The 19,171-nt window shown below is 43.9% G+C and overlaps 1 protein-coding gene across 7 annotated transcripts in view; it reads right to left on the reverse strand.

Moving 5' to 3' along the window:
- The window catches only part of AGFG1 (ArfGAP with FG repeats 1), a 49,806-nt gene that overhangs the window by 19,947 nt on the left and 10,688 nt on the right, over window positions 1-19,171 (reverse strand). For 6 of the 7 annotated variants that reach the window (XM_069975579.1, XM_069975575.1, XM_069975573.1 and 3 more), the window contains exons 2-5: window positions 6,757-6,850; window positions 3,702-3,817; window positions 2,923-3,085; window positions 2,157-2,222 (exon numbers count right to left, since the gene is read on the reverse strand). In XM_069975579.1, the coding sequence (XP_069831680.1) occupies window positions 2,157-2,222; window positions 2,923-3,085; window positions 3,702-3,817; window positions 6,757-6,850 (439 nt within the window). The remainder of the gene's footprint in view (window positions 1-2,156; window positions 2,223-2,922; window positions 3,086-3,701; window positions 3,818-6,756; window positions 6,851-19,171) is intronic. The other variant, XM_069975576.1, reaches the window with a different exon arrangement.

Raw genomic sequence — 19,171 nt, forward strand, 5'->3', positions numbered from 1 at the left:
GACATTAAAGGGAGTCGGTCACCAGAATTGAGCTTAAAACCCACTAGCTGTGCCCAATAGAGGTTGGAAGGTTTCCTACCAAATCTTCTTTACATGAAGTGATAACAGTAGATGTGGGGTTAGTGTGTTTTAATCCAATATGCAGGATATGCAAATCCCTGCTATGTAGGCTTCAGAACAGAGACCAGGCTGTGACTGGCTGTGGTCAGTGGGGGTGACCGAAAGGCAAAGAGGCTTCTACGTTGCACAATGCCTATATAGCGGGGATACCCCGTCCATCACTGACAACCCTTTTCTGATCTGGCCATTTATTTCATAACAAGGAAAGTAAAAAATATCATTCCTGGGCAGGGAAAAAGAAATCCATCCTGGCTCTACAGGTATAGTCTGACACTAAACCCGTATTAACCAACTAAGTTTTTTTCTTTTGCCTTCTTACAGGTCACCAGCCACAATTTTTATGCGCTGTTTGGGGGTAAATATAAATCACTGCATGAAGTATATAAAAAATAAATAAATAAATAAATAAATTGCACCAATAGTATAGTATAGTCTTCTGATATATATATATATTTATTTATTTTTAAAAGGGATATTCCCATCTGGACAAGTTCTGCCCTTACTAGAGATGAAGCGAACCCCAAGCACGCTTACTAACAAAATTATAGTAGATGAAAATGGTCTCAATAATAAGTCCAGACATCTCCAGAGAAGAACATCATGTGATGTCACATTCACCACTGAACAAGAGTGTCTATGATTGGTCAGAACGCTAGAAGCTCCACTCCATATAGACCCTCAGATATAGGCCAATCCCTAAGGGGTGCTGCCAGCTAATTAAATTTCCTGGAAATAAATGGTGCTAAAGGACAATGAAGTAGTAAGAGACGTCAAGAGAATATTTAAAATAGCCTCAAACTGTAAGAGAAGCTTTAATGAAACGGTAATGAGTATGAGCTCTCGTGGGGCGCTGCAGCAGCTGAGGTCATCTGTCAGGTGTGCATTAGGTGCGGCTAAGTGCTTTATGCTCACACACCACATTTACATCAAAGCACCAGTCACTTTCAAGTAGTATATATAAAAAAAGAGGCTTGATCGAGAAATCTCATTTTTTCCATCGGTGATTCTGGACAGCGTGAACATGGAATGACTGAGATGTATAGCATAATGTGATGTGGGCAGCTCTCAAAGGGAATGAAATGCTTTCAGAAAAGTAGGTTAGTGGAGCTCATTCCATCAAGTGGCTCAGGCGGACACAGGGCAGATCCTTCCACAATGTGCGGAGTAGTACATTCTCATTACAACTCTTAGGGTCTGTTCATACTACGCTTATTGTCAAGAGTTAAAGAGGAAAAAAACGCCAGGCAGACTGGCTGGGGTGGGTGAGAATAACAAAAAACAAACAAAGAACTCACCCGTTTTCCCAGGGTCCAGTTCTTCACCACTGGTTGTCATATTCTGCAGGAAATCGGGTATGTCACGTACCCGGCTCCTACAAGAGCAACGTTACAGCTTGGCTGAGCGATTGCTCGCTCAGCAAGTTATTGAGTGGGGTCGTGTCCCATCTCAGTCACAGATTAGCCGGGCGGGCAGTCACTCAGCTGGGGTCGTGAAGTTGCAGCTAGCAGAGCAGCAGGATCCCAGCTGATGTGAACAGGACCTGGAAGCGGTTCTACAGAGGCACGAGGAGGGGTGAGTTCACTTATTTGTTATTCTCTCACCCACCCCGCCTGCCTGACGTTTTTACAGTTCAAGGAACTTCTCCTTTGGAGGCGTTTTAGTTATTTTATTATTTTATTATTATTTATTTAGTATTTTTCTTTTTTTGGGGGGGGGGGCTGAAATAGATCTGTCTACAGCAGAATGCAGCAGATGTTAACGGAGGCTTCCTTATAGGCACAGTAGACAGGCGTGTACATGAGGCCCTGGAAAAAGGTCTCTACTCATATACACACATATATACTGATCAGTAACTTGGAAATATCAATGTGTTATTATGCACTCTCAGTGCTGTGCAGATGAGAAGATGACACCCAGGGACAGGTGGGTAGACATGAAGGAAAGGCTGCAGGGGGCACTAAATGTTGTAAGGAGCGCATCAGTCTTCTACTTTGACAAACATTTTAAAGCCATACATGACCTAAGATGTGGCCTACATGATGGACGACGTCTAAGGCGCCAGACAACCTGTGCCTACAGGCTCCTGAGTTGTAAATCCAGTACTGTATACAATAAAAAAAGGAAAGGGGTATGGAGAAAAGAAAGGTCTTATTAATAGAAAAACATTAAGATTAGAAATATCTACTACATGTAGACTGCATCAATATCTATGAGAATGCAGATGATCCTTATAACTATACACATAGGTCAGCCTCAGATCCCTGCAAAAGTCGATGGCTATTAGCACTATGCACAGAGAAATCAAGATGGGGTGTATATAAAAGCAACAACAGCAAAGATCTCATTCCACTAACTTTTGCACCTTTGGGCTGGGTTCACACTATGTATATTTGAGGCTGTATTTGGTCCTCATGTCAGGTCCTCATAGCAACCAAAACCAGGAGTGGATTGAAAACACAGAAAGGATCTGTTCACACAATGTTGAAATTGAGTGGACGGCCGCCATATAACAGTAAATAACTTCCATTATTTCAATACAACAGCCGTTGTTTTAAAATAACAGCAAATATTTGCCATTAAATGACGGCCATCCACTCAATTATAACATTATGTGAACAGAGCCTTTCTGTGTTTTCAATCCACTCCTGGTTTTGGTTGCTATACAGCCTCAAAAATACAGCCTCAAATATACGTAGTGTGAACCCAGCCTTAGAGGGCAAATACATATCCTGGTGTCAGTCTTGTGACTTCTATAGAATTATACTGTATATACATTATACATATGCACAGCAAGGTGCTGACCTGGCTAGGGGTCCCCTTGTTCAACTGTAGAGACGGTGCAGTTTCCCCCAGTAGAGTTTTTAATGGTTTAACTTCTGGTGTACTACTGGCGCTACTTGCAGAGGACCCGGATATAGAGGCATGAACAGAGGCCACCACCCTGGCCTGTTCTGGAGGAACATACCTGTGGAAAGTATAAAAAAAGTCATGAAAAAACAATAAGAGAACAGTGATGGGAAAGGAAAAGGCCTATATATGCTAACTGTAAAGCTGGACACACATTACTAGCAGGACAGGCCGTGTATGTGGGGGGGGAAACTCTCTTTACAGGGGGACAGAGGAATCAGACATGTTTTAAAGTGCCTGATCCTCCTTGAAAAAATAAGCAACGCACAGAGGGGTCTGGCAGAGACTTAGGGTGGTATTACACGGGCCGATGGGGACCCGATAATACCTGTAAATGAGCAGTGATCTGCTAGATCGTCGCTCGTTTACTGGACCTATTACACGGCCCAATAATCGTTAAACAAGGGCTGCAGGGACATCTTTACCGATGTCCTTGCAGCCCTTGCTTAATATATACATTACCTATCCACGTTCCAGGGCTGCTGCTGCGGTCTTCTTCTACACGGGTCCTGCGCGCTCTAACTTCAGAGTGGCCTGCTGGCTGACAGCTATCTTATGTGTATGGTCCGCTTATGAATATAAACCTTTATGTCCAAGTGGTCATAACATCTCTTATTATTGACCTTCATCCAACAAATCTCTTTACCTTAGGACTGCAGGCAGGTCAAACTTACCATCGCTTCTTCTCGTATTTTTCCTGTAGGAATTCTTTCACTTTCTGCGGATCTCTAAAGTCTGGGATAGCAGAAGACCTATCATCAAATAATCCTAGCCAAATCTGTTTACACACCTAGAATAATAAGAAAAATGGATATTAAACCCCAGCTAAAGGTAATAAAGCTTATAACAGCCATTACGTTCATAAGCAGGACACAAGGTGAAAAGTTCACTGAGTGAGGCAGAACATTTAGTACCAGTCAATGTGGTTAAAACTCCAACTGGGAAGGAATTACAAGAGGTAAAACTCCAGGTGATTGGGAAAAGCTCCAAACTCAATACTATTTACTCTACAACTGCTTGCTGCGTCCTCTGACAATAAGAAAGGGATGAAGCTGTCAAAGGAAGACCCTTTCCACACTGCGGAGATCTAAGGGTCCTATTAGACAAAGCGATTTTGTTTTCTCCAATAAACGATCGTAAATGTGCGCTTTGCGAACAACCTTAAAGTGACACTGTCACACCCTTTTTGCATTAGGACTTCTCTACACAGGTATAATGGGTAAATTTACCAGTTTTCACGCCTTATTGTATATAATACGTCGTGGTGCTTGTTCAAGTAAAAAGTGATCTTTTATCAACTGCAGATTATGCTAAGTGGGCCACAGCAGCGCCACTTAGCCCCGCCCCTCAGTGACGTCATAGTCACACAGACCCCTGGGCCTAGACTTTTAGGCCAGTCTGTTCCAATGGTCAGCAAGGAGAGGGGCCTATGTGCCTATCACGTCATGGAGGGGCGGGGCCACCGATGGCGCTGGCACACTTAGTACAATCTGCAGTTGATAAAAGGACACTTTTTACTTGAACAAGCACCATGACGTATGATATAAAATAAGGTATGAAAACTGCTAGATTTACCCTTTACACCTGTGTAGAGATGTCAGAATGCAGAAAGGGGGTGACAGTTTTACTTTAAGTCATTCACCATAATACAGTGAGCTACAATCGTTATTAGGATCGTTCGTATACTCTACTGTATATGAACACTTGTAATAACGAATTAACAATGTGTTCATACACCAAAAGATTTGCAAACAATTAACAACGATTTTATGGTTAGCTCAAAAGATGAGGTCAAAGACACACGAACAAATTTTCTGTAGTCATTTGTCATCTTCATACACTTGTACAGATTACCGCTTAAATCCGAATAATAAAACATTTTTTTGCACAATAATCTTTCTGTGTAATAGAGCCCTAAGACTAGGTTCTCATCAGTGTCGGACTTCGACAACACATCTATACATATGCCCACATATGTATGTGCTAAAGTGACAGCCTATTCTATGTAACTTCAGCAGCAGACGTGTGTCCGGGATAGGAAACAGATGCATATAAGTGCACTTTGCTTTCCGTAGACCAGGCAGTAGCTGAGTTGGCAGAAAACATAAAGGTCACCATGTATAATTTCCCTTCTATAGACAGGTCTTCCTGCTAGAAAACAAAGACCCGCACAGAGATCAGTAGATCAGGACTGGACAAGGTAGAGCTCCACACCCAGAAAAAGTGCAGCAAGGACATGAAAGAACTGGGTGAGACAACCCCATGCTTACACATGAAACACTCCAGACATCATGGCAAGAGCAGGATTACACTGACTGAAAACAATCCTAAAGAGTTTACATCAATTCATTGTGTTTACATAGTTTGACATTTTATCACCAATCTAACCTGGAATAATAGGCACAATGTCAGGGTTATCTCCTGCAGATCACAATTTCCACAGTCATACACAGAACGCCCTTCAGTGTATTAGAAAAACAGGCACTAAATATTTTACTGTATACTAACAACACCCCCTATTCAAAGGGCATCTATCACCTTCACAAACATTCAACTCATGTCGAAACAACTTTCTGCTTGGTTTTCTCAGAATGTGTTAAAGGACCAGTGCCATGAAAAACTTTTTCCCAGTAATTGAAGCACATTACAAAGTTATATAACTGTGTAATATACTTCAATCACCTATCTGCCTCCCTTCCCTGTCTTTTCCCCCCTCCATCCCCCACCAGGAAGTGTCCTAACTCACACAGACCTGATTACTGCCGTCACCGTCACCAGGCAGCTCCTTCTTGTGAGGATTAGTCATCAGCAGGAGGGCTGCTCTAGCTCCTGTTACACCAGCCTCCCCCTCCTTGTCAGGTGACTCAAGTGATGGCTTGCAGTTGTTCAGCCAATGGGAGCTGAGCAAGCTCAGTCACCTGACAAGGCAGGGGAGGGGGAGGCTAGTGTAACAGGAGAAGGAGCGGAGAGAAGAGCTTGGTGACGGTGACGACAGTAATAAGGTCTGTGTGAGTCAGGACACTTCCTGGTGGGGGGTGGAGGGGGGAAAAGACAGGGAAGGGAGGCAGATAGGTGATTGAAGCATATTACAGAGTTATATAACTTTGTAATGTGCTTCAATTACTGGGAAAAAGTTTGTCATGGCACTTGTCCTTTAAGTACAGATTCATAGAAAGTCTCATTGACTACCTATAAATCCATACACTGAGCATATCACTCTTGGAGCAGAACGGAAAATTAAAAAAAAAAAAAAAAAAAAAAAGAAGTGATGCCCTCCCTGGCCGGCCATTAAGTCTCATAAACCTACATTGTTGGAATTAGGCATTAGGGAGACACAGTCGGGAAGTGGATTGCACTGCTGCCGCGCTCTCTTTCTGGCTAGATATCCTGTTCACATGTCTGATGACTTGTCAAAAGTTATTTAGAATTTTTACTCTTTAAAGTGCTCATGCCCCCATAACAGTGCCACTGGGAAGCACTCAGAACAACTTAGTGGGCCTCATGTAGCCCAATGCTCCATATAAACATAACACAAGGAACTGTGTTATACTCACAGGGTCTATGGAGGTGGAATATTGTTACACATTAACCTAAAGAGCTCTTTTACACTACCAAATATATTCTGCATTCAGAGCAGCTCGGTTACATAAGACTGCTGCCTCCACATGATCAATCTGAACGTGTGATCTGAAGGGGGGAGCGCTGTACGGGGAACGTGGTGACACTTACGTCATTGCCGTGCTTCTGAAGGAATTCTATTTCTTGTTGTGTAAACGTGGTCATAGAAATTGACTTCACTCGGTGAGGTGGGTTCAAACCGCGCCTACAAAAAGAAAAGGAAAAAAGCATTTTAAACAAGAGGAAACAAGCAGATACTTGAGGGGTAATCCCAAGAAGACTGAAAGTTATCACTACTGGATTGCTGGAGGTCCTTGCTGACTGCCAGGACCCCTACTAATCACTAGAAGTCCCATACAGAAAAAAAATAGAGCAGTGGTAAAGGATAATGCAGCCCCACCATTTACACTGGAGAAAAGGGGACTTCAACTCTAATCAGTGGGCGTCCCAGTGGTTGGGCCCTTACAGATGAGCTATTTACCATCAAATGATGAAACATTTCCATTTTATTACTGTTCACTAGCCAATGTTTCTTTTTTATTTTTACTGCTGACAGCTTTGCTGTGTAGACTAGGACAGAGGATGATCACATAACAGCTCTATGTAACTGCTGGAGGCCTAGATATAGATGGCCTTGCAACATACAGTCAAGCGACCGATCATCAGATGAACAATTGTTTTACCAATACAGTCATACACATTTTCGTCCCTACTGGCCATACATATCAATGACAATAGGCGAAGAATCTTTCAGGAACAATTCTGAGAAGATAGTAACACCAAACACTCAGATCAGCCTCTACTGATCTATTTAGCCATACTGTCTATTTAGTGCAATAAGATGCAAGAAAACATGTGTGCCAATATGCCGCCGCCCCCCCGCCCCCCTCTTTTTTTATCTAAACCTGAATACCTCATCCATAACACATTACTTTTAAGGACGGAAAACAGAAATACATAAAATGTTTATTATAAAGGCATTGCCTGGTATTAAGGCAATTAACATGAAAATCTGATTTTCCTGTAATCTGAGAAGCACAGACGCCATGTAGCCTGGTCAAACGCCAAGGAACATGATTAACCCAAGAAGACAGAAACACGGCACAGTATCAGCAGCACCACTACTACAGGTCCCCACAATCTTATACTAATGAAGATCTGTCTATTACAGATAACAGGTTATATACACCCCGGCAGATAGGATATCCGTGTACAGTTACCTGTATATGTACCTTGCAGCATGGCAGATGCTGTAGGTGTATAATACCCAGGACAGCTGGCACACTCCGCACATACAGAATATATAGCAACACTATATTACAGTCATCACAAAGCCCTTACTCCCTTACTGCTCAATAATGTATACAGGGAGAGGAAAATAAGGACACTTTTCACAATAATTCTCCTGTTATAAAGGTATTCAATCAATTCTCAATGGGAAGTTCAGAACCTGTATCTTAGCCGAAGCAGTAAACCTTTGCATTTACTTCTGCAGTCGTGCAGCGCTTCTGGCTTTTACAATTACAGAACTAGATCCAACAGCCCCTTGAACTACCAGCTTATATGACTCTGTATACATTTGCACTAGCACTCTTAAAGGGAACCTGACAACCCCTGTGCTGGGGCAGAGCCCGGCTGACCCCCGCTAGAGACCCTTATACTTACCCCGGAGAACGAAGTCCCGCTCCTGGAGCCGCTCCCGCTGCCGAGATATCAACGTCGGAAGCCCGGCGCGCGCGCACGCATCGGAGATGAGTCCGATGCTCATAGAGAATGACGCCTCCATTCATTCTCTATGGGCATCTGACTCATCTCTGATGCGCACCAGCCGGGCTTCCGACGGTAATATCTCGGCAGCGGGAACAGCTCCAGGAGCCGGACTTTGTTCTCCGGGGTAAGTATAAGGGTCTCTGGGGGGGTCGGCCGGGCTCTGCCCCGGCACGGGGTGTGACAGATTCCTATTAAGCAAGACATTCAATGGTCCTTCGCCAGCCTGGAATAGGTACGGTACGGACAGGATCTGACAAGATCAGAAAACAACTTCAGGTGGTAAAGCAACAGATACACACGCACATCTACATATATACACACTTCTATTTACATACAGGGAGGATTTGCGGTTTGCAATTAAAGGGGTACTCCAGCGGGGGGGCTATTTTAGGATCTGGCCGGGGAGGTGGTGGCTGAGAGAAAAGACGTCCACTCACCTCCCCAGATCCAGCGGCGGGTCCCGTATCGCGGCGCTCCGGTCCCCGGCCGCTTCCTGGTGTCTGACACGGGCTCGAGACGTGACGTCTGCCAGTTAGTGGCAGAGGCGGGATCTGAGCAGACTTGAAACGTATCCCACCTCTGTCATTGACTGGCTGAGCGTCAGACATGAGGAAGCGGCCGGGGACCGGAGCGCCGCGATACGGAACCCGCCGCTGGATCCGGGGAGGTGAGTGGACGTCTTTTCTCTCAGCCACCCCCTCCCAGATCCCAAAATAGCCCCCCCGCTGGAGTACCCCTTTAAGCTCCATTCACTTCAATGAAACTGAGCAGCAAAACCCCGCCCAAGCTGGAGACTAGAGTGGTGCTGTCTCTGGAAGAAAGTGGCCATGTTTTTGTAGCGCTGGATAACCCCTTTAATATTTAGGCTAAATCCCAGAATCCTGACAACACAGGAGTGACCCTAAAGGGGTATTCCCATTTCAAGAAGTTATCCTCTAGCCAAAGGAGAGGGGCAATGCTCAGGGGCCATATTGAGAATCAATGAGTGCTGGCTGCACATAGGCATTCATTCCAGAGACGGCTTTATCCCCTTCTCAGGACTGTGGTGGTCAGACCCCCGCTGATCTGCTAGTAGCAGTTTCTTGAAATGGGAATACACCTTTAAAGGGGTTTTCATTATGGAAAATTCATATAATGTTAGCAGCATCCCCTGACAATGAGCAGATCACAAAGTAGAAGGGGAACCTGGTAGTAAATGTTTAGTTTCCTTGTAGCGTCACCACAGGAGGGCAGGCATAACAGTGTTCATTCAAATTGTCAGTGTAAGGGTACAAACCCACTTGACGTATTTGCTGCGTGAATCAGTCTTAAAAATAAGCAGGCAAAACGCAGGTTGGCTTTATACAATTGTTCTGTGCTAAAATACGCAATTGCGTATTTTTGAAGCATGAAGCTACATGCGTTTTTCGCACAGGTTGTTAACAACTGATGCTTTGCTAACAACAAGCTTCACGCTTCAAAAATACGTAATTGCGTATTTTAACGCAGAACAATCGGATAAAGCCAACCTGCGTTTTGCCTGCTTATTTTTAAGACTGATTCACGCAGCAAATACGTCAAGTGGGTTTGTACCCTCACACAGGATCGGGCAGGTCCTCTGGAGTGACAGGCGCTCTTTGTGACTCTGTCCACTCAGACCACGCGAGCAATAAGGAACATATGACTCCTCTCTATCAGAATTCCTAATAGGGTATATGTTTCCTACACAGAGTGGTGCAGTTTTTGCTGCAGTATCCTGAGCCAAGGCCAGGAGTGGTTCCAGCGGAAAGAAGTCGTACAGACGTGTCTCATTTATATTCTCATCCCATTTTGGCTTAAAAAAGCCGCATGAAAACTGCAGTGGTGTTTTTTCAAATATCACATGTGTGAAACCACCTTTAATGTTCCCCTATGAGGGATACAGATTTAGGTGACAACTGCTAAACTTTTGTCCATGCCTGGACTCAAGTGTCAAAAGACTTTTCTCTGTATAGGAAAGCACTAGTGTTACAGTAAGAAAAAAATAAAAAAAGGACAATGACCAGCTGGTATTCTCACCTCTAGACCCCATATCACATTAAACACAGTCATCCATGAACACGGTGACGATGATAAAGTAGTCCTACCATCTCCATGCTGTGACACTATGGTGTCCTTATGACTAGGGGTCCACACAAACGTCTGCTGACTAGCTGCTGCAATAGTGCCGATAGCATTCTGAGTCGCATGCATCCTAGGACTCTCTTACTCCAGAGAAAGTGATTTACGATTACTGGTCAGGAAGGGGAAGTCCCATAATGTCACAGTGAATCCGTCACCCCCTGTATAGATGGATCAATAAAAGCCTCTAAGGTCTGTATTAAACAGCATGACCCTGCACTGTAAGCGAGCGCTGCTCTGCCAGTTTGGTGCTCACTTGCCCACCTCTGTGCTCAGCTCTCCAGCGTCTCTATACAGAATGAATGTAGATGTGGCTCTGAGGTCAGACCCCCGCGATCTCATACTTGCCCCCTATCTAGTGGATGAGGGACAAGTTATTGTTTTTTCTTTTTTCAGAAAACCCCTGTAAGATAACCCCCCTTCCTTGGTTTGCTCCTGCTTCGGAATATTTTCTTTGCTCACATAGCACCTTGCAAAGCCTGCGCATCAGTAACCCCCTTCTCCTTTCCAATGCTATCTTTCATATTGTACTGCAAGGCCCTGTTCACACTGAGCAAGAACGTCAGAATTCCGTGGCGGGAATCCCGCCGTGCTCGGTGTCCTCCTTCACTCAAAGCAGCCTACTGAGCAGGGCGGGATTCCGCGGTGGAGAGCTCGGACTTTCTTGCTCAGAGTGAACAGGGCCTAAGGGTATGTGCATACCGAGGAAAATGTGAGGAATAAGGTGAAGAATTGAAGAGGAATCCGCTCTTATTTCAGCTTGAAATTCCTCCCGTAAAATATGTACAGAGCAATGTCCCATTGTGTTCAATGGGATTTCCGTTCTGTTGTTCACACTGCACAATTTCAGAGCAGAATTTTCTGCCTCAGATCTGCTTTTTGCCCAAAGCAATGACATGTCAATTCTTTGGGTGGATTCTGCTAGAGAAATCCTATAGAAGTCAATGGGGGCTTGAATTCTGCTTGAGTTCTGCTTGCATTCTGCTCAAATTCCGCTCGAATTCCGCTCAATTTCTGCTCCTATTCTGTCAGAGCTGAATAGGTGAGGAATTTCAAGCAGAAAACTTTTCCATCCTCCAGCCCGTGCATCAGTTACCCCCTTCTCCCTCCACATGCCATCTTTTATATTGTACTGTAAACCATCCTCCAGCCCGTGCATCAGTAACCCCCTTCTCCCTCCACATGCAATTTTTTATATTGTACTGTAAACCATCCTCCAGCCCGTGCATCAGTAACCCCCTTCTCCCTCCACATGCCATCTTTTATATTGTACTGTAAACCATCCTCCAGCCCGTGCATCAGTAACCCCCTTCTCCCTCCACATGCAATCTTTTATATTGTACTGTAAACCATCCTCCAGCTTGTGCATCAGTAACCCCTTTCTCCCTCCACATGCAATCTTTTATATTGTACTGTAAACCATCCTCCAGCTTGTGCATCAGTAACCCCCTTCTCCCTCCACATGCAATCTTTTATATTGTACTGTAAACCATCCTCCAGCTTGTGCATCAGTAACCCCCTTCTCCCTCCACATGCAATCTTTTATATTGTACTGTAAACCATCCTCCAGCTTGTGCATCAGTAACCCCCTTCTCCCTCCACATGCCATCTTTTATATTGTACTAGTATAAACCATCCTCCAGCCTGTGCATCAGTAACCCCCTTCTCCCTCCACATGCCATCTTTTATATTGTACTATAAACCATCCTCCAGCCTGTGCATCAGTAACCCCCTTCTCCCTCCACATGCCATCTTTCATATTGTACTGTATATCATCCTACAGCACACTGCAGCCTTTTAAGTTCAGCGCACTTTCACCAGCACTATGTCATGGCATAGCAAAGAAGTGGTGTAATGCAAAGCATAAAAGGGTGTCTGCTGTAAACCATGGATGCCTACACTGTGCATGAACGTCCCAGCAGACCTCCACTAACAAGTGCACCTTTTAACAAGTTATTCATTTCCCCCCACTGACTGTCCGTGGTGAGAGAAGGAAGTGGGTTCCTGCACAGATGTCTTCTCTACCCACCATAGGTTCCAGTAACACTCAGCTGATATATACAAGCAGCTCCTTCTCTGTGCTCATACACATTTAGAGTGTGTAAATAATAGTAAAATAGTTCTTCTTTGTTCTAACAGAACATAACACTTACTGATTCCATTTTTTGGCAGGAAAACAATACCTGTATTGAGAGCATCCTCATAGCTTTGCATTACTGTCAGTATTAGAAGTCACACAATTACCTACTATACACATCAAGTATCATATTTTGTATACATAGGGCTGATGCACAGCATTGGGCTCCTTTCACATGGGCATATTGCAGCATGTCGGAGGTTTCCATAAGAAAACCTTGGGCACATACATTTATACAGATGTCACTTGGAGGCTTATGACCCCCATAGATTCCCATAAAAACCCATGATAATGCACAGCAACCGAACAACGGCTACAGGAAACTTTTTCGGCCTCCATCCTCTGAACGTGATCCAACAGATTTATCTTACATTAGAGGCAGGAGATTTTTTTTAATTAAAGTAAATTACAGCTCTCTGGTAATTTGACACTAGTTGTTTTGAAAGAGAAAAAAAAAAAACTAAATCGGTAGAGCAGCTTTTTAAACGGATTTGTAAATTAGTGCTGTTAAAAAATCCAGTACTTCATCTGCTGTATGTCCTGGAGGAAGTGGTGTAGCCTTTCTAGTCTGACACAGGGCTCTGTGCTGCCATTCTTATCCGTGACAGGAAGGTAGAAAATCCCCATAGCAAATCTCTATTGCTCTGGACAGTTCCTGACATGGACAGAGGTGGCAGCAGAGAGCACTGTGTAAGACTGGAGAGAAAACACCACTTTTTGCAGGACATACAGCAGCTGGTAAGTGATGGAAGACGTGGTTTTTTAATAGTAATAATTAAATAGTAATAGTAAAAAGTAATTTACAAATCTATATAACACTGTCTCGTATAGGCTGTATAATAGGTGTGCTCCTCAGATGGGTGCCATTCAACCAGACTAACAGGGTTGACAAGACTAAAAATACTCAGTACCTGAACAACATGTCAGTGAATGGCCCAATGATATTGACAATGATATTGAACAAACACAAAGTAAGTGATCAACCAGAAGAAGTTGTCCTCTCCTCAGCTTATAACTAGTCTACGTGCCCTAACATAACAGGTGACAATGACTTCCACCAACATTAAGCTATGAACCGACCAAGTGTTCAAACCAATAGGACACCAATGTCTCAGAAAGGAGAATCCCTATGAAGATTTTCCTGTGGTTAATCTACCCCTATATACTTAGGAAATGCCTAAACTTCAGTGGTTACCCATGAAGAATCACTCCCTTCCTCTGTCAGATCACATACAATGGAGGAACCTGCACAGGACAGTCATTGGGAGGACACAGGATATTTAACAAGTGAATATCTGCGGCAACATAGTAAATGCCATTTTCAATAGTGCAGAGCAATGGTGGGTATCCAATACACTTACCTCACTCTAACACCAGATCTCTCCCACTCAAACAGATGTATATTAGGAAATTCCTGTTTATGCAATCCTCTAATGGATAATAGTAGGCTGACCTAATGTGAACACAATCATGATATCAGTTGTTCTTACTACAGTATTGCAACTTACTCATCTCAAAATATGGCACCCCATTATAATTGGTGGGGGTCTCACCTCTGGTACACTCACCGATCCTGAGAAAAAAGGGAAAGTGCAGCAAGGCTCCGTTCAGGTTAAAGGGGCCAATATGGTTGCCAGCTCACTGGGGACCCGGAAGTGCAAGCATTGAATTCCCACTGACCAAAAGGGGACTGCATAACCTAGCAATAAGAGATGACAATACCCTTCTATGCTACGGACCAATAATCATCTAAGGTCTAGCTAAAAAATGGCCTCTGAATTGGTCACAAGTCCTTAAAGGGGTTAACCTGCGCTACAAAAACATGACCACTTTTCCCCCTCTCTTGTCTCCAGTTCAGGTGCGGTTTGCAATTAAGCTCCATTTACTTCAATGGAACTGAGTTTGAAACCCCGCCCAATCTGGAGACGAGAGGGGGGAAAGTGGCCATGTTTTTGTAGCGCTGGATAACCCCTTTAAAGAAAAATTCCTGCAAAATTCAAAAAAGGGAGGAAGCAGGAGGTTGTGGGGAACTTTATTCAGTAAGGGGGTGACACAGCTGCTACCAGTGACTGTCAGGGTGATGGTGGTGACTGACAACTATCCCAGCTCTCTGCTCTGTAGAAGTAAAAACATATCTACAATTTCTTTGAAAAAAAAGTTATATTACAAAGTCATATAACTTCCTTAAAGAAATGTAAAATAATATCATTTTTATTTGCTGGATTACCCCTTTAAAACTGAAATTCACATTGGATATTGTTTTTTAGCCAGTACTACTTTATATTCTTCTTACTAGACAGCGATAACATATTTCACAACAGTGTAAGGAGACTGTCATCACCCGCATCAGTTCCTATCCCCGGCAGGGTTTATAATCTAATCCCTGTATCTCCCAAACATACTAGGGCAAATGCCAATCCTCATCTGTAAACTGACATTCACAGCACACCCCACCGATCTCTGGCTGACAGATGTTATAGTGCAGCAGCTTCCAATAAGAAGAATATCTGTAGTGGGATAGAGCAGAACTGCAGTCATGGAAGGAGACAGCGGGTCACTGTAATGTCAGATGTGTAGAAGGCGATGAAGGGAAAGCACACACCATGGTGATACAGGAGCGTTTATCACCAGCAATAAAGCACTATTCTGTGGAAAGTGGCTAGTGGTGTATGCAGGTGAAGCCCACTGGTGTCTCTGGATAGGAGTATCCCCTTTTCCAGGAATGATCAGCACATGTGAGAAAATATGTGCAGAAGCGGCTGCCAGCGGCAGTACAGACATAAATCTGTCCACTCCAGGTGCATCCAGCCACTGCCGAGCTACAGACAGAGGAGACGGCAAAGACAAAGCCCAGACAGACAGCTAAACCTGTGTGCAGAGGGGGGACGCTGCTGTCACTATGCCAGGAGTGCCCACACTGTGGCTGCAGCTTTATATTCTGCTCTCAAGATGTCTGATGTTATTTCTGGATGGGTAAGACGGGTTGCTAGGAGGGATACAAGTGCCCACGCAGTACAAAGGGGGGCTACATCACTTAGCCAGAAGGTCGGGCACCTACAAGTAAAGCATTCAGATAACTAAAATGTGATGGTTTTGGGTGTAACCTAACAGTAAGGGTAACACTACGTCATGCTGAAGGATTCCAGACTCTACAGACTTTCCACAAATCGCTGATAAAACCAAAGAGGAAAAATTCTGCTTGTTTTTCTACACCTGGTTTATCTAATACCCACTACACAGTACAGAGCCGGAGCAGATAATGTACTGATGCCAGGCTGGCGTGGGGCACCACTGCCAGGAGGAATAAGGCCATTGTCACAATCAACATTCTTTCTCGTGTGCCTAAATGTTAAAAAAAAAAAAAAAAAAAAAAAAAAAAAAATGGTGGCGCTGCTGTTTCTTTCTTTTCTGTCCACATAGCACATTGCAAACCTAGTGCATCAGTAACCCCCCCTATGTTTTCTAGTACTGTACTGTGTCAGTGATCCTAGAACAGTGCCAGCTTAGTCAGACCAGTGCACTTTCTGCAGCACACTCACTGATCAGAGCCGACATGTGAATGCTTATCAACACATTCCTAGAGGTTGTAATGCAGTCCTTCTCACACTGTGAGGCGCCCCCTAGTTGTTGGGGAGGCACAGCTGGGGGTGACTATGAGTTGCACAGTTGTAACAATATCTGGTTTAGGAACATTATTGACTCATTTTGTACTTTATTGTTATACAGAGATTAGGAGACAATGGGTAGACTGTTCCCTTTGTCTTTATCAACTCTTATGAAGTCGTGGCACTACAGGTTGCAGCTAGCCCAATACATATCTCTGCTGGAATATATTAGGGCAGAAGGATATGCCTTGTACAGGGATCACCAATACTGCTAGTTACTCTAAGGGAGACATATACAAGGACTGGTAGTGTCATCAGACACCTCTCCTCCAGTCTGCAGGGACAGTCCTCCTCACTAGCACTGTGCGTGTCCCGGTAGTGGCCTCTGTCACAGGAGCGGGCTCAGGCGGGGTGCATGTCCTTGTAGTAGAGATTAGTTTTTGCGCAGCTGATGCGGCCTAGGCCTGAACTCCTACAGCCCAGTTGGCGTAGTAGTATGGCACTAGCGTAGTGGTAGGTGTCATACCGCGTCCGTCTGATTTCTTCTGCTGGCAAGTAGTGTGGGATTTAACTTGTGTTACAAAGGTTGCAGTCTATGATCTATATAAATATAAATATATATATATATATATATATATATATATATATATATATATAAAAATCTTTAGTAATAATTAGTGCATAGGAGTGGTTTGCAGACGTGTTTCTGGGTCCTACTTAGACCCCTTCCTCAGTGGCTATAATATAGAATATATTTCAATAATACAGCCCCTGAGGAAGGGGTCTGAGTAGCTTTTTCACCATAAGAGCCCTACGGTTATATTCAGGTCTACATGTTCTTGTTTGTCTTCTATAAAATTCAGTGGTTTGATTTTAATAGCAGCATCTGTGCAATTATTACATAGTCAAGACATAGGCCCCGTTCACACTGGGCAAGAATGTCGGAATTCCGCGGCGGAACTCTCCACCGCAGAATCCCGCTGTGCTCAGTGTGCTGCTTTGAGTGAAGGAGAGGGCGCGTGCGCATCCGCTGCCACCGCTCTCTGCTCAAAGAAATTACATGTTACCTCATGGAGTGGAGAGCGGCGGCAGCGGAGGAGCGCTCTCCCTCTCGTTCACTGAAAGCAGCACACTGAGCACAGTGGGATTCTGCGGTGGAGAGTTCCGCCGCGGAATTCCAATGTTCTTGCTCAGTGTGAACGGGGCCATACAGTAGAACACTCAACTGTCTAACACACAGATATAGATACAGATATAGATATATACACACACACACACGATTTTCTAGCTGTATACAACAGCATAGCTGGCTATGCTTATGTATAAGGCAAAAAGTAATTAAATATGAACACAAAATGTAATGTGAATGTAGCCTAGGTATGAAAGGTGTGCAAGACTTCCTTTTCAGCTTCTAAAGACACGTCCATGAAGATTCCCTGTTACCACGTTGTTGCATTTTTCCAGATTCAAATAGCCACAAAACCATCGGGTCTGAGCCTGTAGTGCAGGGATGGGGAACATTGGTCCTTCAGCTGTTGCAAGACTACAATTTCTATCATGCCTGGACAGTAAAACTACTTTGGCTGTCCAGCATAACGGGAACTGTAAGCTGCGGGGCCAAAGATTCCCCATCCTGCTGTAGTGTATAACAGTCTAATCTCCTCTCACAAGGTCAGGATAAACCCCAGCTATGTGATAACCAATGAGCCTAGACTATGGGGCAATTACTGTTCACGACGACTATGAAATCTTGACTGTTCAGTAAAAATGGAATGGCTGATAAGGTATGTAGCCTGGTCCCTAATACATCAGAAACCACTATTATGTGTGCGACCATTGCCTTCTGTCTACACAGCTGCTGATTCCAGGCTGCAGGGTGATGTTTGTGGCCTACAGGCTTCTATTTTACAGCAGGTATATTACAGCTGCAGATGCTTCTTGGCCCCCGGAGGAATATACATTGTAAAGATGGAAACCACTGCAGGTGAATTCCCATGTGTCATAATAAGGCCGGGCATGATGGGAAATGTGCTAAGCTGGATCCTGTGCCCTGACCACCCTGCAGACATGAATATGCTAATGGCAGAGATTTGTAGATAGGACATGAACGCCAAGCTGGCTGCCCGGCGTTGTGACGCAGGTAAATATTAACAGACCTAACTAGCGACAAACACTTGGAACCCGTTCACATCTTATTGATAAAAATACAACCTGCTCAGCAAGAACAGCCGGACTGGCTTCACAGTCGATGTGGCAGGATTGTTCAGCGGAATTATCTAGAGCTTTCTATACAATGTAAAGCAATGTTAACATAACACAGAATACTATAGCACTGTTGTCACACAAAGCAGATTTACACTAGAGAAGATAACATTTTTAGCAATGATGGGATTACAGCAAAAGGTAAACCGAGTGTATAGTATAGATAAGACAGGATCAGGTCATTCACAATAGGTGAACACAACTAACTCTTCCCTGCACAATGACCTCTGCATAGGTCACAGAGCATGTCTAGACAATAAGGGCCCTATTACAGGGGATGATTATCATGCGAAAAATCGATAAATCGTTTAAATTTAAACGATAATCGTTCTGTGTAATTGCAGGCAACGATCGAAAAATCGTTCGTATGTTGTTGATTTAGATCCGAACCTAGAATTATCGTTAATCGCTCGCTAATCGTTCGCTGTAATTCCACGTACGTTCGCTCAAGTTCCAAGTTTTTTCACTAATCGTTCAGTGTAATTGCACATTGTTCATTCTTTTTCTGGGATCAGAAGGAATAAACGATCATAGTAACGATCGCAATAGCAATCATAGTAATGATCGTAACTAACGATTATCATTCTGTGTAATATGGTGAACGATTTCAGGT

Source organism: Dendropsophus ebraccatus, chromosome 6 (genome assembly GCF_027789765.1).
Source record: "Dendropsophus ebraccatus isolate aDenEbr1 chromosome 6, aDenEbr1.pat, whole genome shotgun sequence".
Lineage (NCBI taxonomy): Eukaryota > Metazoa > Chordata > Amphibia > Anura > Hylidae > Dendropsophus > Dendropsophus ebraccatus.